Below are 25,309 nucleotides of genomic sequence, written 5' to 3'. Positions count from 1 at the left end.
TTTATTGCTGCAATCAGTCTTTTTGGGTGGGAGTCTATAAGCATGACACATCTTGACGTGGCAATATTTGCCCACTCTTCTTTGCAAAAGCAGTCCAAATCTGTCAGATTGTGAGGACATCTCCTGTGCACAGCCCTCTTCAGATCACCTCACAGATGTTCAATTGGATTCAGCTCTGGGCTCTGGCTGGGCCATTCCAAAACTTTTAATCTTCTTCTGGTGATGCTTTTGTGGATTTGGATGTGTGCTTTGGGTCGTTGTCATGCTGAAAGGTGAACTTCCTCTTCATCTTCAGCTTCCTAACGGACGCCTGAAAGTTTTGTGCCAAAATTGCCTGGTATTTGGAACTGCTCATAATTCCCTCCACTCTGACTAAGGTCCCCGGTTCCAGCTGAAGAAAAACAGCCCCAAAGCATGATGCTGCCACCACCATGCTTTACTGTGGGTCTGGTGTTCTTTGGGTGATGTGGAGCGTTGTTTTTGCGCCAAACATGCCTTTTGGAATTATGGCCAAAAAGTTCAACCTTGGTTTCATCAGACCATAACACATTTTTTTTGTAAGAAAAGACTTCTATCTTGCCACCCTACCCCATAGTCCATTCATATGAAGAATACGGGAGATTGTTGTCACATGCAGCCAGTACTTGTCAGAAATTCCTGCAGTTCCTTTAATGTTGCAGTAGGCCTCTTGTAAGCCTCCCTGACCCGTTTTCTTCTCGTCTTTTCATCAATTTTGGAGTAACGTCCAGTTCTTGGTAATGTCTCTGTTGTGCCATATTGTCTACACTTGATGATGACTGTCTTCACTGTGTTCCATGGTATATCTTTGGAAATTCTTTTGTACCCTTCTCCTGACTGATATCTTTCAACAATGAGATCCCTCTGATTCTTTGGAAGCTCTCTGCAGACCATGCCATCTGCTCTGAGATGAAACTAAGCAAATGTCAGGTAAATTCTACTAGAACAGCTGAACTTTGTGATTAATGAGGGTGTGCACACTTATGCAACCAGGTTATTGTGAGTCTCCCCCCCCCTCAAAGATTTCAGCTTGTTTTGCAATTGAATTGTTCACGTTATAGGTCACATTAAAGGTGGAAAAAGTTATGAAATTATTTATCCTTGCATCACAAGAGCCTGGCATTTTAACAGGGTTGTGTAGACTTTTTATATCCACTGTAGATGCAGATTCACATTTTGTTTTTTTAGTTTATGCCACAGCATAGCTCTGCTTTAAACTAATCTCCTTATAAAAGCGTCCTTCGTTTCATTAGACTGCAATTTTAACTGTGATGCTCAGCCTTTAGTTGTCTTGCACTTTTACTGGGAACATCGGTTACTGCTTTTTTTTTTTAAGGAAAGGGATTAGATACTGTATACATGTTCCTGTTGTTTATGGCATGGCTGAAGCTTGTAATCCTAAATATCTTTTGGTGATATCTTTTAGGTTGTTTGAAGAGTAAAATCTGCACACAGGCTTTATACTCCGTTAATTGCAACCAGTCTATGTGGTTGCATGCTTTTGGATAGATTTAGGCGTTTAAAAACTGCAAAGCAAAAGCATACAGCTGTCACGGCTGATTAATTTTACACCAAAATTATTTTTAATGAGGAATAAATCAGCGGTAGAGAATGTTTGAAGTTCCCTTTAAGTCGTTTTGATAAGCAGCCATACTGTGCTCTTTGATGGAAAGGAACCACTTTAGAAGAACGCCCCACGTTAAACGCTGTTAAACAGTGAATGTCAGCGTCACGTCATTATTCTACTAATTGGATACACCTGTCACTTGTTAATTTCAGTAATCCAGTAGTCTTTTGAACCATGTGTTAAAAGGTCAGCAGGATGAGAGAAGAGCTCATTTTCCGAATAGAGTTGTTTTGTTTACCATGGTATATGGCTCATTAAGCCAAAATCTTCACCTTGGTGATTTTTTTAATTTTTTTAATTTTTTTCTTATGACTAATATGGCCAGATAGTTAATTGGATTCCAGTTTTTTGTTTCATTTAGCTTGAAATATAGTGTGAGGTTGTTTTTAAGCTTTCTTTCAAGTTTGTTTCCATAATCCTGAGCATTACCTCTAATGGAGATGGCACTGAGGGCACAAACACGTAGACTTTTCACAGCTCTCGTTTCAGTGAATGTAGTGTTGGTGTCCCTAATGTCTGACCAAACGTTAGACATTACTGTTCCTAGAATATATATAACAGGCAAACTGGGCTCAAGGTGCCAGATAAATACAGAGCATCACTTTGGTTGTGCAGACTGGATGGGCAGAATGGTTCTTATCTGCTGTCACTTTCTATGTTTCTTTATGCCCTCTTCTAAGACTTTTCTGTGGTTTAATGGGGCGGTAGCAACTTGTGTAACATAAAAAACAACCATACATGCTAGCAACCCCACTCTTATACACATGCACACACTAGGTAACACTATCCATATATAAATACACAGTTGTGTGAAAAAGAAAGCATCCTCTCTTTTAATTCTATGGTTTTATAAATCAGGACATACCAACAATCATCTGTTCCTTAGCAGGCCAACAAATTAGGTAAATACAACATCAGAACAACACATGACATATTACACTGACATGATTTATTCATCAAAATGCATATATATATATATATGCATTAAAAATAGATTTCCATACAGCACCATACATATACACACTGACTTTGGCACTACAGTATACACTTATACACACTGACTCCACCACTATACATTAACACATATACACACTGGCTCTAACTGCAATAAATACACACTGACTCCAGCACTAAAGATATACACAGAAACACACTGACTCTGACACTACAGTATACTCCATTTTATGGATAAGCATACAAACCTCCCTTTATCAAGTCAAAAGCAATACTCAAAGTAAGCATTTTCCCCCAATTTACACTACTATCACAAACTATTCTAAATGACCAAAAGTATGTGGACACCCATCCTAATTAATAATTTTATATATTTCAGCCACATCCATTTCTTAAAAGCACATAGGTATGTCATCTCCATACACAAACATTGGCAATACGATGGGTCGTACTTTAAACTGGCACATGCCACCTTTGCCACAAGTCAATTTGTGAAATTTCTGCCCTGCTAGATCTGCCTAGGCGCTATTATTGTGAAGAAGAGGTGTCTAGGAGTAACAAAAGCTTAGCAAGTAAGCGATCGACCACACTTTTGTAGAGTGGGGCTGCTGAGTGAAAAAGGGTCCATTACATAAAAATCGCCTGTCCTCTATAGCATGATTCACTACAGAGTGCCTTTGGAAGCAACATCGGCAAAAGCACTGTGTGTCCCAGCTTCATGAGATTAGTTTCCTTGACCAAGCTGCACACAAGCCAAAGATCACTATGTGCAATGGCAAGCGCTGGCTGGAATGGTTTAAAGCACACTGGAGCAGTGGAAACGTGTTTTCTGGGTGGATGAAATGCACCTCACTTTCTAAAGACAAGAAAGACGAATCCGAGTTTGGCGGACACGAGGAGCACTCTACCTACCAGTAGAGTGCCTGTTGTAAAGTTTGGTGAAGGAAGGATAAAAGTGTGGGGCTGTTTTTCAGGGGTTGGACCACTTAGTTCCAAGGAAGAGTAATGTTAAAGCTACAACTTACAAATACATTATAGATAATTGTATGTTTCCAAGCTTGTGCCACCGTTTTGGGGAAGACCCTTTCTTGTTCCAGCGTATCGTTGAACACCTTTGGGGTAAAGTGGAATTCCAACTATGAGCTCATCCAACATCAGTGTCTATCCTCACAAATGTTCCCTTGGCTGAATGGGCACAAATTCCCACAGAAACACTCCATCTTGTGGAAAGTCTTCTTAGATGAGTGTAGGTTGTTATAGCTGCAAAAAGGGGGGAGGGTACTTCATATTAATGCCTATGGTTTTGGAATGGGATGTTCAGCCAGCTCACATGTGTTATATTCAGGTGTGCACATACTTTTGGCCATATATTTGTATATCTATAGGTGGGTAAAGTAAGAATGCTTTCAATAGTAGACCCGTTATTAATTCATCTTAAATATAAATAAATATTTGATGTGAACACCCATTGCCTTCAAAACAGCAACGATTCTTCAAGTAGTAGTCTGGTAGCTTTTATAAATACATTGTGTAGTTTCTGCTTGGATAGTTCCAGTTAAAAATGTCCATTTAACAGATTGCAAGCAGAATAAGTAAAATACTTTCTGTGCAGTGATACCCTTTGGGGATTCTTAAGAAGGTTAAGAAATAACCTGTAAAGTGAAGCTAATTGGAGAGTACCAACAGAAAGGTAAATTGGAGCTTTTAAGCAGAGGGTAAGGGGGGCCGTAAGCCCAAGAGTCCAATTTCCCATTCATTACTAAGGCATCCTAGGTTATAAATTGGTTACCCTTGTTTTCCTTACAAAATAACACACAAGTTGGGTTGGATTTTAACCAATTGTTTATTTTCCTCATAGATGTCCGCTGTTTAAAGAGACAGTTTAGTGTCCCTGATACACCACTATAAAATAATGCACTTTAAAGTACTCTGTGAGTACTTAAGTATACATTTGTATAAATAGCAGCTGACCTCCTTCTACGTGGTCCGAAGCAATCGGTGGCAGGAAAGTCCTTCCATTGAAGTCAATGACCACACTTTTCATGCATGCGCACGCAGAGTTGAATATAGCTCACTGAATCTGCGCTGGAGCTGACTGGAGGTAAGTATATCACATGCAGGGAGATATGTTTGGCTGGACACATCTCCTATACCCCATTTAGCAGGGGTATTGGGAAAGGGGCAAATGCATATTGGGCCCCATGCATTTGCAAAATGGACAACATGAAAATGTAAAGGGAGAACGCACATATATATATTAAAGTGAATATGATGGCTGGAGTGTCCCTCTTAAGTTTACAAAATAACTTTTAAAGATAATTCCCTAACACTTAAGTGTTGTAGTCTTATGTTGAGCTGATAAATGAAAACTTTGATTTGACTGTCAGTTAAAGCATTTTATAGGGACTACCCTTTTTATTTGATTCATTCTATGTGTAGCCGCATCAATCTCTATTTGCTCTTTCTCACTTGTGTGAAGTTAAAAATACATTTTGTCTCAATTTTCTTTTCTGGGCTTACTCTGTTGTTATACTCCATTGATCGCTGAAATGACATTTCCTGTCTGTTGGCAGAACAGAAGCGCTTTCAATGGTAGTTATTGTTCAAATCTTACAAAAGCCCTTTGGCTAATGGCTCGGTAAGAGTGACAAAATGAACAAAAGTGACAATGCTGTCATCAGTTTAAAGGGAAAAAATATCCGTGGAATACAGTCAGACAACTGAAAACAGTCTATGAAAAATCCTACATTTCTTAAAGCTAGACTAGCAAGAGCGGGACCCTCTTCTCCTTCTGTACCAGTGTGTCTCAACGTGTGTTAATGTTGTGGAATAACTGCTACAATGATATGGAAATTACTGCTACAATATGAATACAATGTATCGTGAGCTTTTAACAAATCTATCACCTGTTGTGCAGGCCAAGCTCTTAATTTGTCCTAAATACCTGAATTTTACAGTTCTTTATACAAAGTAACCTTATAGAATTGTGTTAAACAGTTGAGATGAAACTGACCCACCTACCTTTCTGTCCTTAAGATCTGTATGATTAATCTTCTCCATTAGTTCAGACCGCCATGAAAGGGTAGAATAACTAGCAGTTGGAGAATTTCAGGACAGGAAAGTGATGTAATCTGACATCGATTCTAGTCTCCTTCATGGACGTCCGCCAGATTTTTTTCTGGTGGGAGGGGGCAAAATATCCACCCCGGCGCCTTTCCCCTCTCCCACCCCATAACTGCCTTACCTCCTGCCCATTGGCTACCTTTATGGATAAGGAGAGGGGTTTTGTGGTGGGAGGCAAATGTTACCCATTAATAGGACAAATTATAAGACCATGGTCATTGTAGCTAAGAGACCAATAGCTAGGGGGTAAAGATTAGCCCTACCTATTCTGCAATTCCTATGGTGAGAGAAGAAGAGGGAGAGAACAGAGCAAACCACCCTGACAGCAGGGAGTGTACATAATTAAATAACAGTTTTGGTCCTGACTACCAGGTGTTTTTTTCTGCTTTCGGTGTCTAATTAACCTACTCTAAACTGTCTACTGTTTCTCCCTCCCCGATTCCCTTGGCCTCCTTAGTTCTTCCTCACCAAACTCATCCAACCATGTCCTCATGGACCTTGCTTTGTGCACTGGGGCACAGTCATGCTGAAATAGAACAGGGCCTTCCCCAAACCGTTCCCACAAAGTTGAAAGTATAGGATTGTCCAAAATGTCTTGGTATGGCCCCTTCAAAATATACCTATAAGGGAAGAAAACAGAGACAAGAAATAGTGAAAAATATTTGGGATTTTATAGTACAAAAATGGCTAAACTCACAAATGAGATGGTTCTTTATAAAGACGATCATTTACCGACGAAACGCGTTAAGTAGATTTATTGTTCTAATTGTGAGGAGTGTTCCTGTCCGCCGATCTCATGAAGAGGAAATTTTCTTCTGCCGCCTGCTTTCCGGTATTTGTTCCTAGGACTGTTTTATGGACTCATTCATTGAAGTAGATGTCTGCGTTTGAAGTTCAAAAAAATAACATCTAACTTTTACAAAACATCTACGGTTGAATATCAGGGACTCCTCTCGATATTTCCAATACATTGTATTGGAGACATTTAGTGTCATCTTGTGAAAAATCGACAAATGATTTTTTAACATACATAGTTTTATTAATCCAATTGCATGGGGGGGATCTTGCAGAAAATATATATAATTTCTGGATCTTCAGTATTTACGTGACAAATTAGGTTATTCCATATTGGTAATTTACAAGTCAAGAATCAGAATATGTTTTTCACAGTCTTTGCCTGATTCTAACCTCGTCTATGAATATTTAAAAGCGGTTTACACTCGGTGTGCATATTGATCAACAAAACACTATTGTAAAATGTATTTCAAACTGCTATCCTGAAATGACCTGAGATTTCCTTGGTATTTTTCTACACACATGGTTCATAAAACGAAATGAATTTCATAAACCTCAGAAGTGCTTTTATAAGCATGCTAAAATATTCCAGACTGCACTGTCTTATATATAAAATTCTGGATTTTTATAATTGTGCAGTCACTGTTGAACAGATAAAAAGGATTATAATTAAGTAAAATTTTGTCCAAAATTTGGGTGTTTTTTTATTATTTTTGTGCGGGGTTCCTCCTTCCTGTCTAGCAGCCTAGCACCGATACAGCAATTTGCCTGCACAAAATCCATCTATTGTATGTGTAACACAACCTGGTCCTGTTAGCGTGTTGTTGCTATTGAGCTATTCCTGTTGTATTATTGCTGTATGTTTATTTTTATTTTTTTAACAATTCCCTGTACTCCTACGAGTCTCCGCGATGCCGATATCCAGAATTACGTTTATCTTTGCGCCCACAGTCATCCCTGACTCTGTGGTCGGATCTCAGGTACACTAAAATACACTGCAGGCCTTTTAAGAAACGGAGTGCTGGTATATGATGTCATAGAGAAAATAGGAGGCACAGCCTCCATAGCGTATATAAGTCTATTATTTGGTAGAACGCTAATCTGCCCTCCTCCTTCCTTGTAGCAGACTGAGAGCAGACACCGACACTAGTGTGACTACATGTCCCGTATTGCCCGGAGCGGGGGTAGATTTGTGTAAATGATTCTGTGAATGAATTATGTAAATGAAAGTGTGGATGAGTGACTGTAAATGTGTATCATAGATGTATAATTGATTTGTAGAAAGGCATAGATGGCACAAGTAGGGTATTTGAGCTTTGGGGACCAAGATGGCACAGGAAGGATGTTTGGGGACAGCTGACTCATGCTGGGCTGTTTGGGGATAAGATGGCAAGTCCTATGTGTGTAATTTGGGTGCTGGTCAGGTTCTATGTGGGCAGTGTGGATGCCAGGGCTGGGTTTGGGGTGTGTAACATGTGATCTATGCCTGTAATTTAGGGGGTTTTATCTATACCTTTTAATGTTGTGTTTTTATGTGAATTCCAATTGATCTATACCTGGGTTTTTGTGTTTTTCTGTTGATCCATATCTGCTATGCTATGTTTCCATACATTATTTATGTATACGGGGCAAAAACAGGGTTAGTATGTCTTATTCAGTTGATCAATATCTGCAATGCTGTTTCCATGTGTTGTTTATTTGATCTATACCCACAGTGCTGAGTTTACATGTGATTTCCAGTTGGTCTATGCCTGCAATGCTGGCTTTGTGTGTTATTCTGTTGTTCTATACCTGCAATGCTATGTTTCTATACATTATTATTGTATACCTGCAAATATGGGGTTTGTATGTATTATTCAGTTGATCTCTACATTAAAGTGCTGTTTTTTGTGTTTGTTTGATCTATACCTGTACTACAGGGAGGAAGTAAAAGAAGAAGTATGGCTTAGTGAATGAGGGGACAAATGGACTCTGGGGATGATTACGGGGGAGAGGGCTTTTCAATGTCACAGTAGGCTGAGAAGGAGGGAAGATTGCACTGACACTCAGTCAACCCCTAATCTGCAGTCAGTGTGGCAAATATTTTTTTGGTGCGGGAACGAAGGGAGTGATTGCATGCTAGGGAGCATGGAGCGGGTCCCAAGGAAGTGATTGCGTAGGGTCCAATTTTTTCGATATAAAATTTATTGGCAGCAGGGGCTGATATTAAAGAATGAAAACTAAGTGCCAGTTCAGCTGTTTTTGTTTTTTTTAATCGTATTTCAATCATGGTCTTTACTTCAAAGAACATATTATGTAGTTAAAAATGCATGTCTAGCGCATATATATATATATATATATATATATATATATATATATATATATATACAATCTCTAAATCAGCGCACTCACATCAAATAGGTTATAACCTCTCATGACTGTAGTCCTTGTTAAAGCTGCTTAAAAACACTAAGATCTAAGATGACAAGATTGGAGTTTTAGTCACATCATATGGCCATATTATGCTAAGCCCACCACTACGCCAAAGTACTCCAATGTAGGTGGGTCCTAACGCTAAATACTGTTGCTGATATGGAGCTAAATCTTTGCAAGTATTTGTGTATATATATATATATATATATATATATATATATATATACACACATGTATATGTATATATACATACCTGTGTGTGTAATCTCATCCACTCACATAGTGTGTCCCTGAATGGCAGAAATAAAATGTGGTCACCCTGTGTTTTTACAGTAGGAATACAAACCTAAATAATTATTGTGAGATCAATCTAAAGGTCAAATGGGGAATAGCAGTAGTAATGTATTGTTTTTGGTGCTGTATTCTTTCAGCACCTTGCGCCTTCTTTAACCATAGACCATTTGGAAAAATTACTCCAAAGCTCCAGAGTTTTAGAGTCATTATTTCAAGTCTCACTATTAGGCACCAATCCCACAGTGTAGTTTCTCAACTGAAATGTACATCAATGGGTTGGGAGAGATGGGTAGTCAGAACATGTAGTCACGAAGGAGGGAGGAAAGGGGGTGCCCGATTATGACTGTGTTGTGTGTTTTGAAGGGGGAAGGTTTCTTCCTGTAAGTGTTTTGTACTTAGGGTTGCAAGAGAGTATTTTGTGTGGGCATAGGGCCCACCAGATTTAGCTTTGTAAGTTTACCATTAAGGTTATCCTACAATAGAAAATATGTTTTTAAGAGTAGTTTACTTACTTTCAGCTGAGACCACAATAGTTTTTATATTCGTATTTTGGATGCTGTTTTTGTTGCTTCATTTGAAATGGTTAATATGGCTCATTTCCAGGCTTTACCTCTGCCTGCCCCAACATTGGAACAAAGCGTGGGAAATTTTATTCGAATGGCCATGAAGGTCCTTTTAGCAACATTCTAAACCTCAGGAACCAGCTGTTCCCATATCTCAGAATAAATGACATGAAAACTCCACATTATGCTATATAAAACTGTAGTGCATTCAGCCTGTGAATATATTAAAATACCGAATTTTCCATGTTGTACAAAACGCCCTATAAGCTAAATTAGGTATCTTTTTATTTAGAAGGCAGTTTGGGGAAAAAAATGACTATTGTGTATATATAATTCTTGGGAATAAATATAATTGCAGCGTAAAAAAGGATGTACACCAGTGAAAATTGTTAAGAAAATCTAGAACTTTTTTATATATTATTTACTGCTCTTGATTTTTATGTTGTGTGATATTGTATTTACATTACAAACTTCCCAAATAGGTGAATAAGACACAGAAAGAGCTTGTAAGCGGTGTAAGTGCAAATGTGTGCTGTATATCTGTTTAATTCTGTACATCTGTTTAATTCTGTATGTTCCCCCTGTGAATGCGGATACAATATACCTGTATCCAATAGATATATGCAGTTTCTAGACATCCATTTTCTACCATAAAGTAGAGAGAGAACGCTGTAACATTTCCACACAGGGCCCCTATTCCCTTTAGTTACAATATGTTTGATATAAATATTGTGTGCTTTTAACTGAATGTACAAAATTATACATAACTGTCTATTACAAATGATAACATTGCCTGTCATCAATAGCAAGTTTCTACTCTTTTTGTACTGTTAAGTTTTAGTGAAAATAAAAACATTTTCTGGTTCGCAGAAATTGCATTTCAAATTAAAGGTTTGTCATAAACCTGTTTTTCCATTATTTCACCTCGGTTTTGTCCTTGGTCTGTATTTCATTTATTTTTTTATTAATTTCTTTCTGTTTCCAGTGAAGAGTTGCGCAAAGAAGCCCGGCAGATAAAACGAGAACTCAAGGCAGCAAAACAGAAGAAGGAGGATGATGAAAAGGAATTAAAGAAGCCAGAAGAGGGTAAATGTAATATTAGAGTAATATATATGTAATATAGAGTTGAGTGACCATAAAGCCCATTTTTCCCCCAGTTCTCTGGCACATGTTAAGTGCAACCGTCGCTTATTTATACAAACCATAGTGTAACACTATGCACGGCCTGGCTAAAAATACACTCACAAGAGTGTATCACAAGAGCCGGGCTGCTTACCTGTGGGAGGGTCTTTTGTACTGCACAGAGGAAGCGGAACCCAGCAGAGTCACGTGAATGTACATGATATCACATCACTCTGCTCCAGTCCTGCTTCCTCTGTGCAGTACAAGAGAACGCAAAGTGAGGCCGCGCCCCCTACTGAAGTCTCTGAGCGACATCGAGAGAGCTGCCGTGCAGGTAAGGGGGTGGGGGAGGTTGTGATTGAGGGAATGAATCTGTGAATGAATCACACTCCTATCATGCCAAGTCAGCCAGTACATGCTGAAACCTGGCTAGCTGCCCCCCTTGTGTATTGATGCTGCCAGCAGTATGGGGTCTGCACATCACTTAAGCCACCCTGTACCAGCATGTACTGGCTGACTTGGCATGATAGGAGTGTGATTGCTAACAGCAATCACAGTCCCATCATGCCTAGGTTCCAGCATTTACTGGAACAAGTCATATTGTTGAATGTTTTATCTAATTGTGGTGTGTTACTAACTTTTATTAAAAGTGCGTGTTTTTTAAAATTATTTTTAAAGGTGGGGGATCATTTTCGCTTTGGCTAAGTGAACCCTGAATTTTCGGTTTTGGTCCAGAATTTTCATCTTGGTGCATCCCTAGAATAAATAAAACTATTTCATTTTTAATTATCCTGAATTTGTAGTCACAAAACTTTCTAGGCCCAGAAATCAGTGAGAGGAAGAGTAAAGGTTTTGTGTCATTTACTTTATTTTAATCTGCATATCTTATTAAAGGCCATATTTTCTCACAGTGAAAAATAAGTGTGGCCCTCGCACGTATACAATTCTGATGAAGTGGCCCACTGCAGAAAAAACTTGGACACCCCTGATCTAAAGGCAAACCTTACACAATGGTGCTTTAATTATGATGTCTGTATTCAAAAGTTCTCCAGATGTACATATGCATATTTATATTGTGCACATGCGATGCTCTGATGGGGCTTCAACTACCTGCTCTTTGAAAGTCATAGTTGACTCGTTACTTTCAATTTAATCTAAATCTGTCAGAGCGGTATAATTAATCTTAACCAACCCAGAGAAGGAATACGTGCGGCCCCCGAATTAGCTAGAACTAATCAATGTTGTTCCGTTAAAACAATCAGATTCAAACAGTGCACAGTTTTCTGCATGCTAAACTGGCTGTTAGAATTCAGCACGGCAATTAATCATAAGATGCCTCGAGTCAATTAAATTGCACCGTATTCACAGATTTACAATCGAAAGTTGTGAAAAAGTTGCTAGTAAAGAATTATCTTCTTTAGTGTTCGATTAAGTGCTGCAAGATGTTGAGGAAATTTGGTGCTTAAATGGATAGTGTGATTGAAGTAAGGTCTGGCATTGCAAAAAAGTTACTTAAAAGAGAAACCTTTGATTTAAAGAATGACAGCAGTTTGGCAAAGGCCAAAACCACCCACTCCAACAAAGAGCTTCATAATCTAGATTGTAAGATTGTTTGTGCCGGACCCTCCTCACCTGTTGTTTCTGTAAATCAAATTATGTTATATACTTCTTGTTTTGTCCTGTCTACCCATTGTACAGCGCTCTGGAATATGATGGTGCTATATGCATGCAAAATATACTTATTGTCAGCCAGCTTCAGCACTCCAGTGGGTCTGACAAGACACCCCCAGCATTATAATCACCCTTTTCTGCTTTTTGTAGCCTAGAGTGGTCACATACAGCTGGACGATGAGGGCCAAAACATATGTCCAAAACATTTCTAACTCTGTATGAACTCCTAAACACTACCCTGTAACTTCATGCTTAAAATATGAAGTGTTTAACCTTTTCCCCCCTTACCATCTGATGTTTTCCCTTTTTAGTGAGTGAAGTATATTCACATGTTTTGATATTAACAGCTTAAGTGGATTAGGAATCGAAGCTGTTTTTTAAAATGTAATTGCTTGAGTATCAGCATGAACATTGCTTTCCTAGTATTATTTTTATAGTTAAAAGAGGGTATTTAACCAGTGTTTACATTTTTTAGATGGTGAGTTCATGGCATGTAGCAGGTGCCGTTAAGATCTTTTTTCTCCTCTGAGACGGGATCTCTTTTAATAACCAGTTGGGACTATGTTAGATGTTTTTTGTATAATTTGAAGGCATTTTAAAATTTCTAAACAATATTCTTAAGATTTTTTTCATCAAAACATCAAGGGGTCAATGTCCAAAAAAGCACAATTCAGCCTTTAAGCGATTAAGCACTTTCTTAGCATTAGGAAACATACACTGGGGGACTGGATGCCATTATATTCATGGGATAATACAATCCAAGTTATGAAAGCCCTAAGGACAACAGTCTTCCTAAAGACAACACTCCGCTTCCACTGGACATACAAATCATACACTTTGTCAATGTATTCCCACTAAACCGATGGATCAAGAGAATACTTGAAAAAGCTCTCATCTGCATCAGTAGAATGTCGATGCCGCCATTAGTTACCAGCGTAGCATAACAATACACATCTAACTAGAATTCATAGTGCGGCCATATCTTTAAAATAAAGCTCCCGATACACGCTGCTCTTAACTAAATTTGTATAGGGCATCATAATGCATCATAATGCAGCCATAACATATTTACTGTGGTGAATATAGACTTAAACAGTCAGCTCAACAAGTCAACAGTCAAGCCTTGTTTAGGATTACCAGTAGAAAGAAAAAATCTAGAGAACGCATAAGCCATACAAATACCTAGTCCAAGGATGCCATAAGACTACTCAGCTGTAAATAAGCTTTATTACATACGTTTTGACAATGAGGGGATACAGACAGAAAGGTGACTACCTTGTGGGTTTATTTAGGATTATTGCACCCATACTTATAATATATAGAGTGTACACTTTTAATTGATCCAGACAACAGTTTTGCAGCATTCATAAACAACTTTGATAGATCCCAACAAAATATTGAAAAAAAATAGTGAGAAAATGCCTTATTACACCCATATATCAATGAAACAAAAAAAGGGAATATATGAAAAAAAGAAGGCCCAGCTTACTTTACATACATGTCTGTGTGCATCACATGACATATATGGATCACGTGATCACAAAACACGAAATAAAATACACACTTTTCTGGGATGCCAGTAGTATTGTGTTGCATTGTTTTTCACTAGTGTGTAACGGCAAGTGTGGCTCTTTAGTCTTGTTTCATTTGTTTTTAGTTGAATAAAAGGGTAATGATGCGGGTTCATTTGCCTTCATTCTTGATATGCATCTGTTGCTTGTTTTAGTTTTTTTTTATTCTTCTACAACCTAAATTCCAAAAAAGCCGAAATATGAATGAAACATAATTTACACTTCAATGAATATATTCTGTAAGCTTTATGACAGTAAGTTGCCCTAAGCAACACTAATTAAGATTTATCTCTTTCTTTAGTGATCTTGATTATTGGCAAGGGAAGACAAGTTGAGATTTTGTGCATATTTACATGTTGCCACAACACGCAAGATATGATTACCAGCTAGCGCAACCTGAGTGACAGGATAAGACATGACTGTTTTAAAAATGGTTATCTGACAAGAGCATAGCAACTCATTACAACAGCTGGAACACAAAAAAAAGAATTCCCTTCACCAAAGCCTACAGGCAAAAATAATTCAAGGACCCTTAAATTGAAGGCTTGGCTGACCAAACCCGCACAAATTACAGAATATACCTGTCAAAAGCAGATTTAACAAAAACCAAACATTTTTCCCCTACAAATGACTTCAACACCAGTCCAGCAATGAGGCTAATATTACTTACTGATGTTTAAAAAAAATGCTATTATCTTAATACAGTTTAAGAAAAAAATTTACTCGAGCTTGTCTAAGTGGGAAAGTATTATTTTCAGGAAAAAACAAACTTTAAAAAAAAACCAAACATTTAATTAAGTTACTTCTTTTCTTTTCTATACACGGTTCTTACCAAGTCTATACATTCAGTAGTAATTTATTTTTTTTTGTTCATTAGCATGTTGTATATTTTCCTTAAGAAATAGTGTTTGTATTTGTAAAAATAGTTTCCAAGAATAAATAATTTACTTCTACTAAATATTCCAGTTAAAAATAAGTTTTACCAAGTCAATTAAAATAGATTTCCATTACGGGTCTCTTTTGATATCATGAAAAAAAGATAAATCAGTTGCCGGTAAAGTATGTCTGATGCTGAATCGTATATATATTACGCTGTGAAGTAGCGCGTTACTAACTAAAACTACTACGAAAGTAGGAAAAAACCAAAAGTACAAGAAAAAGAAAAAAGTGTTTGCATATAGATAGTTATTCCAACAGTTATATTAATACATGTAAGCAAGTTGGTTTTTTTTCTTGTTTCAAACATAATCTTACAAACTGCTTGATAACCTTTCAGTTGTCTGTCTGTGTACTGCCAGGTTTATTCACTAACAGCAGATGTTTGCAGAAGAGTTGAACATTTCGACTGCCTGATAGTACTATGCATTATGGCCAACCCCAGTGAGCTTCCCCTGAAAGAAGAGCTTACTTGGCTCCGTATAATTCACAATTAGTCCATAGTCCATAAGAGTTCTTGGTGGTTATTTGTTGATTAACTTATGCACTATGCAGGGCCAGCTCAGCTCCCTTGGAAGGATTGGCCTTTTGTAATACGCAGTGAAGGTGATGATCTGAAGCTGCAGCTCTGCTTCAGACTTCCACTTAATACATAAGTCAAAATTACATTAAAATAGATATAACAGATGACATGTAATATCTTTACAGCTTCCCATGGTGAAACATATTATGTAATCAACTCCAAAAGTGACTACTGCCTAAACTAAATTCTTACTATATTTTTTGTTTACATTTAAAAAAAAAAAAAATTAATTAAAGGGCACCTTTTTTGCAATGCCTGCAGGAGAAGATATGGCCTTAATTGCATACAGAAATTGTATTTTTGTTCTTGGGTATTAGTGATAAGTTCTTTTATTGCAGTGCATCCGATCTCTTTAAAAGCCATTGCGTCCTATAATTATTTTGTGAACATATTTAATCACTTGGAGTGTTATCAGTTTGAAAAATGAACCAAGTGTTGATGTTTATCTCGGTGCCACTCTTCTTACCTCACCACGCTACATGTTCCTTTCTAAGCCTTTAGGCGATTCTGAATTGTCTTTGATGTTCCATAACAGAAAAAATGTGCTTTGTTTCTAGAAAATATTTTTTTTTTTGCCCTGGCTTTTCACTGGATTATATGTTGGGTAAAAATGGTGACCTGTCAATGTTTTGACTACAGTACTAGGTTTATAGAGCATTTTATTTCTTTATATTTCTATTGGCACGATGCCTCAATACCTTTTTGACACATTTATACACATTCATCGTGACTTCCGTTTTAACTGCTACCTGTGCAACCCTAAAACACAACCCTGAGTTTGTGGACAAAATAATATGCTATACCTATAAGGCTCCAATGATTACTTTGGCATAAATCAAATTCTTGTCATGTATGATACATATCCATATGTATTAGGCATGCTCAGTTTAAAACTTTATTTTGCAAAAATTCAATGCATAGAGAAGTCATGCTATTTTGAGATTGTGTATCGTATGTGACTACTAAAAAGTCGAGTCCTAGTTTGAAAAAAAATAGTATTATACAGGAGTTTGGACCATAAGTTACTGCTGGTGCATTTTTTATGTAAAAATAGGTATACATGTTTAAGACCTGTATGTATGGGAATCTCGTTTAATTTAAAGAACTGCTCCAAATATTGGTCCTCAAAATAATATATATAATTTATCCTCAAAATAATATATTTTTAATGCATGTTGGAGTCCGTTATGCATGGTCACTAATGCATTTTACTGCTTGCGAATTGGTGCAGGCATTCTTTAGGTAATGGAATTATGTTATTTATGTTAACACATTCAGTAATCAAAATAGAATCTAACCTCAAGATATATGACAGACGTCTCATCTTTACCCTCCACTAACTAGAGAATGCATCATCCATGCCAAATAGATTTCATTATGCGTTTAGGATGACAAAATAGGGCTAGAGTGTGCCTTTAAATCCACCCCAAACTATAAAAGCCGGTGGCTATTGTAATACACCAAGGAAGGTATAAAGAAATGATGCTTATCACAGCATGATATTTGTATCTTATGCAATGTTTTAATGGTTTAACATATATTTTAAACTTTAACATATATTTCTGAGTGAAAGTTTGTTTTTTTCATACTAGATATAAATAATTGTCTATTTAAAAGAAAACTGTTACATAGTGTCCATGCTTCCTAAATGGTGCACAAAAGCACCCAAACATCCACCTCGCTGAATAAAACCAGACATTGTTGAACGTGAAGTTCTAGTAAATGGCTGCTTCCAGACACCTGCTTTTTCCAGACTCCTGCTGTCTCAAAAGCCTCACTACTTCTGCCCATCTACACCTCCAGCTTAAGTAGATCTTGGAATAATAACTATTTAATAAAGGCCACAATGGCATAACATACTAAACGTGGGCTGACTTTGTTCAGCTAGCGCAGGATATGTAAAGAATAAAATAACTAAGACTTAGGTCACGCAAGATTTCAATGCTTCCTTCCTTATTTCTTTTAAAGTGGACCTGGCACAAAAAGAAGCACTTGAATTGATTTTGAACAGGATTTTTTTTTCTTTTCTCTTAACATGCACAAAGTCCATTCTTTTTTGAACAGGTTAGAATTTAAAAAGTGCACCGATTTTAAAAAAATGAAAGAAAAAAGGGGGGAGCCAATGTTACAATAAACCAGGGATAGGAGGTTAAATGCATAATGGTAATTATGTTCTAAGCGTAATAGCATCTGAAAAATTATATACACACAGAGATTTAACATCTGTGGTTTTTGCCAGGTCTTTTAAAGCCTGACACTCTTTTCTGGTACGCTTCAATAGTGCTCAGTGCGGTTTACTATAATGTGGGAGTTTAGGCATGCCCAGGGTAGACATAACACTAACCTGGATATAAGACAATGCAAAGTACAATTTGAGGTCTTGCAGCAGATAGAAAGCATGGCCAGAGTAGATGGGCCAAATGGCATTTAACTGTCATCACTTTTTATGTTTTTATTTTTCTGCAGATGTAGCGAGTCGTATACCATTTTACTGGATACCCAAGTACTCCCCATCTTTACTCTCCTCCCATTCTCCAATGGATTGGGGCAGAATGATGGCAGCTATTTTTAAGTTCATAACATAAATGTAAAAAATATATATCTTTCCAAGTTTTAGTTGCTAATGTTCTTTTCTTGATTTCTTTTAGTTGAAAAACCCATTGACAGTGCAGTAGAACAATATCTCAAAGAAAAAGAAAAGTATGAAGAACGCAAGAAGAAAAACACAAAGAAGGGAGCCTCCAGGGAGGAACAGGTAATCAAAACTCAGAGGTTTAAATAATGAATGATGTACAGGGCTACTCTTTTTGGAATTGGATAGCCAGGACATGAACCATGCTTAGGTGAGGGTGCTTTCATGTTTCAAATTTCTTAATGGTATTTTGCATTCTTATATAATGTATACTACCTGCATTTCTACTCATTTTGACTTTGGAACATAACCTAAAGGTGTTTTATCCACTGTTTCTTTAGTCCTCCCTTAAGATATTAACTCCAGACCATCATTTGTAATCTGTTTATAAATTTATATTGATTATGAACATTTCATACTGCCATCCATGAAACAAATTGATTCATGTAAAATATACAACTTTTGAGCATGATAAACTATGAACTACTTTGTTTCTGCCTTATGTATATTGTCATGTACATCACTTTGCTATAAGGCCGTTCCTAAAGCGATTATTATTATTATATATAAGGAAACTGGAGGTCTACAATGCAGATTATCCCTTAGTTACACTAGGCATGTGGCGAAGGGCCCCAAACCCATTTGCCCAGGAGATCTTAATCTACAACTTTATACAGGACCTCCTTTAGCTTTCTTAATTTCTTATAGAGTCACCATGAAAATACTTATCTGCTATTGATGAGTTGGATTTCCATCATTAGATTAGATTATTTATTATGTTTTGATGCAAACAAGAAACCTAATAATAAAAAAAAAAAATGAACAGTAAAACTAAGCTAATGATGCATAATTCTATATAGATAAAAGAGCCCTATTGACAAATAGTCAGGTCTACTGTGATGTAATCTGCCTTTACATAATTGTATTCCACTCAATTTACCAATAACCAGCAATAAATTGATCTGTAAAATAACCATTGTTCTTTTTCAGACATTAGCTATGTTGGACCGTTTTAAATCCAAGCTTACACAAGCCATATCAGAAACACCGAAAGAAGATGCACCAGATGCAGAAGTGGAAGATGACGAAGGCTGGTAAGGAGTGTATTTAAACCTTCTATTGAAGATCAAAATTTAAAAAGGCACTGAGTATATTTTAACACTCACCATTTAAACCCTTAGTGACCTCAGGATGTTCTATTATATAGCTACAGTTACATAGTACATAAGGCCTAAGCCCATCAAGTTCTTTTTTTTTGTGAATCAAAGTTTTTATTGAGTTTTGGTGTAAGTTTATCAACAGAGGAGGGAACAAAAATAGGGGCGGGGACATATACACAAGAGGGAGTCCTGACACAGCAGGGGAAGATGTGGTACACAGAACACAAAAATAAAATCAAATAAGAAATAATATTAATACAGTAGACGACGCAAATTAATGACAATAAAGAAAGAAATATACAGAGACCCATACAGGAAAAAAAAAAGGGAAAAGGGGGGGGGTACATGGCTTGGCAAACCCCACAACACCTTCCAGGACCCAGCGGCTACTCTATGCGTCAGCCAGACGCACCCTTGCAGAGGGGTCCGCCACAAAACGGGACCAATAGAACCACTTCCTCCCATGACGCGCCTCCTGCCCCGCATGCCCAGCCACCAACTCCTCAAGAACTCGTACATTCTCCACCCGCAATATCCACTCATGAACAGAAGGTGTAGACACCTTATTCCAGTGCAGGGGGATCAAGGCCTTAGCCTCATCGAGTAGGAGTATGGTGCAACAAGTAAGACAGAGGTTGGAAGGGAGGTGGGGAATCAGTGAAAAGACCGAGAGTATCACGAATCTCCCTCCAGAAGGGGACAATAAGGTGGCACTCCCACCATATATGCAGAACCGAGCCCCCCGGGTTACCACAGCGACAACACACATCGGGATAGTCAGGAAATATGGCATGCAAGCGTGCTGGGGTATGATACCACATCGTAAGGAATTTGTAAGAAAGCTCCTGAGTCTTGGCACTAATGGAATAAACATGAGTCAACTGAAAGATTTTTTCCCATTCTGGCTGGGACAGCGAAACCCCAGGACACTCTCCCACTTCCCAGCGAAGGCAGGCAGAGGGTCCCCCAGCCCCAGGACGACAACCCTATATAAAAGAGAAATCCCGTGCGCCGGGAGAGCATCCCGCCTGTGCAACGCCTCAAAGAGAGTAACCTCCCGTATAAGATTGTGTTTTTGCGGGATGGAGTTAAAGAAGTTACGCAATTGCAAGTATTGGAGGGAGTGCAGGGCAGAGGCGGCCACCCCTCGAAACAGATCAGAGAAGGAACGAAGCACACGTCCGCACATATAGGCACTCAATGGCAATGAGTCCTCAGACCGCAGCAATAGAAAGTTCCCGCCACCCAAGCCCAGGGGGTAAATCTGGATTATGGCGCACAGGGGTCAAGGGCGAGGGGTAAATCGTCAGATTATGTTTACGGTGCACGACGTGCAAAACAGCAAGAGTAGCCAGCACAAACGGATTACCCCCAGCTGCCCGCCGAGCCGCCCCAGGGACCAACCACGGCAGGACACAAAGAGGGACAGAGGCAGTAAAAGCCTCCAGAGCGATCCACAATTTGTGGGACGGATGGTAACTCCATTCCAACGTCCATAGTAAATGACAAGCAAGATAGTAGGAGTGGAGGCACAGCAAACCGAGACCACCCTCAACCTTCGGCCTTTGCAACAAAGAGAGCGCCAACCGCGGAGTCTTCCCGGCCCAAATAAAAGAAATTAAGAGCGATCGAATCGAGGAGAAAAAGGCTCAAGGCACCGTAATAGGCAACGCCTGTAACAAATACAACACCCTAGGGAGCACATTCATTTTAAGTGCATTAATCCTCCCGACCCACGAAATATAGAGCGAACCCCACGACAAAACATCCTTCCGGATCGCCTCAAGAAGGGGGGGAAAGTTAAGACTATACAAAAGGGAAACATCAGCAGCCAACCACACACCCAAGTGCCGCATCCGCAGAGAGCACCACCTAAAAGCAAACGCGGAGGACAGGGAGTCCACCACAACCCGGGAGAGGGACACATTTAACCCCTTAAGGACCGGGCTCGTTTTTTCTTTTTGTACCCTGTGGGAAAAATTGAAAAAATACACATTTTATGACTTTTATTTTAAAAATCTTTTACTCACCTAAAAAAAAGCAAGTAAAAAAACTAGCCAAATAGATTCTACTACTTGTCCTGAGTTTAGAAATACCCAATGTTTTTATGTTTTTTTTGCTGTTTTTTGTAAGTTATAGGGCAATAAGTACAAGCAGCGTTTTATGATTTCCCAACCTTTTTTAAAAAATCTGGTCAGTCTGCCTCCATCTCCTCTTTGGAACATCTTTGAAGCCGGTTAACTCAATTTAACCCATTCAAACCATATATTTTAAAAAACTAGACACCCCAGGGTATTTCAAATGCTGTTATGTTAACCCTTTCCATGTAACAGTTATACAACTACACTTTGTCAAACTTTGTAATAGTAATTTGTTTTATTTTTTTTTCACACAAATTGTACTTTAGTTATAGATATACAGGTTCTGGTATATGTCACTGTCAAACAACACCCCAATGTGTGTTCAGGAACATCTCCTGAGTACAGCGATACCCCACATGCATGGGTTTGTCAGATTGTTTGGCTGGTAAAGGGCTACTTTTGGGGCATGCGTAATTCAGGTGGTCATTTGGTCATTCTGCCTCCATCTCCTCTTTGGAATATCTGTGAAGCCGGTTAACTCAATTTAACCCCGTCAAACCATATATTTTTGAAAACTAGACACCCCAGGGTATTCCAAATGCTGTTAATTTAACCCTTTCCATGCACCAATTATACAACTACACTTTGTCAAACTTTGTAATAGTAATTTGTTTTATTTTTTTTTCACACAAATTGTACTTTAGGTATAGATATACAGGTCCTGGTATATGTCACTGTCAAACAACCCCCCAATATGTGTTCAGGAACATCTCCTGAGTACAGCGATACCCCACATGCATGGGTTTGTTAGATTGTTTGGCTGGTAAAGGGCTACTTTTGAGGCAACACAGACTTTTAGTATCTGGTCATTCTGCCTCCATCTCCTCTTTGGAATATCTTTGAATCTAGTTAACTCAATTTAACCCCGTCAAACCATATATTTTTGAAAACTAGACACCCCAGGGTATTCAAATTGCTGTTATTTTAACCCTTTCCATGCACCAATTATACAACTACACTTTGTCAAACTTTGTAATAGTAATTTGTTTTATTTATTTTTTTCACACAAATTGTACTTTAGTTATAGATATACAGGTTCTGGTATATGTCACTGTCAAACAACACCCCAATGTGTGTTCAGGAACATCTCCTGAGTGCAGTGATACCCGACATGCATGGGTTTGTCGTGTTGTTTGAGATTTAAAATGCCACATTTGGGAAGTGCGCTTTTTTTCTCCATTTTGGTCAGTCTGTACCTATGCCCTATCTTTGAGCTCTGCCACTCCAATTTACCCCATCAGCCATTTTTTTTTTATTAGACACCCCTTGGGTATTTGAAGTGCTTTTATTTTAACTCTTTGTTGAGATTTTTGAGAAATTTTAGCACTTGCTCAAAATAATAAACTTTATTTTTATTTTATTTTTTAATACTTTTTTTTATATTTTTTATACACATTTTGCTGGTACTGGATGGTTCATCTAGTGACATCACTGCATAATTATTTTTAAATGTTAGCACATTTTTTTTTTATATATTTTCCCATATTTTTTTTTATTTTTTTATTATTTTTTGAATATTTTACTAATCACATTGTGATTAGAAAGCTGGGCTCCATTGACTTGCATGGTTGAGTGCAGTACCTGTATTCAACCTGCAAGTGGAGCCAGAGTTCTCTAGAGGGTCTGGAGACCATCTAGCGAACTCTTTCATCTTTATTGTTTTTTTTTCCCGGGCTGCCGCCATCTTGCTGATGGCGAAGATCACCGGCAGCTGCGGCTGTGACCGCTCTCCGGAGCAGTCACAGCCCATCCAGAGGTAAGTGTTTGGTGTCGCTGGCATTCCAGCGACACCATTTAAGTTTAGGAGGCGATCGTTGATCGCCTCCTAAACGCTTTTAAAACGGGCGTCCACCGCCATACAATGTATGGCGGCTGTTGACGCCCCAGGGAGGGGCCAGACATGGCACCTGATGCCGATCTCGGCCTTGCTGAATGCCTCGACATCGAGGCATTAAAGTAACGCTGTTTAAGCGAAGAAAGTGATCGTTTTTGACGGTTCAGGACCGTCAAAGGTCGTTAAGCGACCGTTTTTTCCATGACGGTCCTGGACCGGCAAAGGTCGTTAAGGGGTTAACAACTCAGATTTAGAGAAATTGATCCTCAGATTCGACAGGCGACCATATTTATGAAATTCATCCATGAGCACCGGCAAGGTGACCCGAGGAGAGGTAAGGGCAAAGAGCAGATCATCTGCAAAGGCCACAACCTTGTGATGAACATCGCCGCACCGAACACCCCGAATATCAGGATGAAGCTGGACAGCCTCTAAAAAGGGTTCCAAGGAGAGGACGAAGAGCATAGGGGACAAGGGGCAGCCCTGCCTAGTACCATTAGTAATGGGAAAGGAGGCGGAGAGCGCCCCATTAATCCGAAGGGTTAGAGTAGAGGGAAGCAACCCATTGAAGCATGTGAGGGCCAAAGCCTAAACCGCGCAAAACAGCAAGCATAAATGACCAGTCAAGGCGGTTAAACACCTTTTCCGCGTCTGTAGAGAGAAGCACAGCTTCAGAGCCCGAGTGATGAATCAAATGAATCAGATTCAGAGCCCGAATAGTCCCATCTCTACACTCCCTGCCGGGGACAAAGCCAGATTGATCCGGATGTATCAATACCGGCAGAAACCGACCCACCCGTAAAGCCAAAATCTTAGCAAACAATTTAAGATCAACATTTAAGAGGGATATGGGCCTATAACTACCGCACACCTCGGCATCCTTCCCCTCCTTAGGGATCACCGCTATCGTGGCCGCAAGGGTATGCGGATGAAAAGCGGCACCCCCCAAGATAGAATTGTAGACTTCCAGCAAACGAGCACCCAAAGGAACAAAAAACTTTTTATAGTAGGCCAAAGACAACCCATCCAGCCCCGGACATCTTCCCGTTTTAGAGAGCTTAAGAGCTGCCTCCAGCTCCTGAAGGGACATTGGGGACACCAACGACTCGGAAGCCTCCAGGGACAACTTACAGGTTAAATGCTGGGACAGGTATCTAGCCAAAGCAGAACGTCGAGCATCGGTACCCTCAGGACACGCCTGCGTGGGGGGAACAGTTATAAAGATTGGAGTAGTAGGAAACAAACATAGTGGCAATATCAGAGGGAAGATGAAGAGCGACCCCATCAGACCCACGAATCGCGGGGATATACGTCTGGCGACGCCTCGCTCGTAAAGCCGTAGCCAAAAACTTCCCTGGCTTATTACCATGCTCGTGATAGAGAGCCTTAAGTTTAGTGTAATGTTTCCGAGCCTGAGCATTAAGGAGGGAGGCAAGCTCCCGGCGGAGAACCAACAACTTGGCAAAGACATCATCCTGCAACGTGTCCCTTTCCAATTGCCCTATCTGAAGTTAGAGGTCACTCAACTGACGAGCAGCGACTCGCTTCCTTTCGGAACCCAACCTAATCAGGTGTCCCCGGATTACGCATTTATGCGCCTCCCAGACTGTAGGAAGGGGCACGCCAGGTGTCAAATTCGTATCAAAATAATCCCTGAGGACAGAGTCAATAGAGTCACATTACGTAGCGTCCGGGAGTAAGGACTCATTCAAACGCCAGGCAAGCTGAGTAGGTCTATGTAATGCAGATCGAAGGGACACAACGAGAGAGGCATGATCCGACCAAGTGATCGAGCCATAACAAGCCTTCGTCAGGGAGGACAGATGGTAGTGCGGAAGGAACAGACAATCTATACGGGAGTAACGATTATGAG

The 25,309-nt window shown here is 39.1% G+C and overlaps 1 protein-coding gene across 1 annotated transcript in view; it reads left to right on the top strand.

The window, feature by feature from the left end:
- LOC149285513 (spliceosome-associated protein CWC27 homolog) overlaps nucleotides 1-25,309 on the top strand; it is a 71,437-nt gene that overhangs the window by 24,235 nt on the left and 21,893 nt on the right. The window contains exons 11-13 of the mRNA XM_089495251.1: nucleotides 10,772-10,872; nucleotides 18,318-18,424; nucleotides 19,292-19,395. Of these exons, the coding sequence (XP_089351377.1) occupies nucleotides 10,772-10,872; nucleotides 18,318-18,424; nucleotides 19,292-19,395 (312 nt within the window). The remainder of the gene's footprint in view (nucleotides 1-10,771; nucleotides 10,873-18,317; nucleotides 18,425-19,291; nucleotides 19,396-25,309) is intronic.

The sequence above is a fragment of the Sceloporus occidentalis genome, unplaced genomic scaffold, assembly GCF_023333645.1.
Source record: "Sceloporus occidentalis isolate IW3139 unplaced genomic scaffold, rSceOcc1.0.p SCAF_78, whole genome shotgun sequence".
Lineage (NCBI taxonomy): Eukaryota > Metazoa > Chordata > Lepidosauria > Squamata > Phrynosomatidae > Sceloporus > Sceloporus occidentalis.
This window is presented reverse-complemented; position numbering and strand designations above follow the sequence as displayed.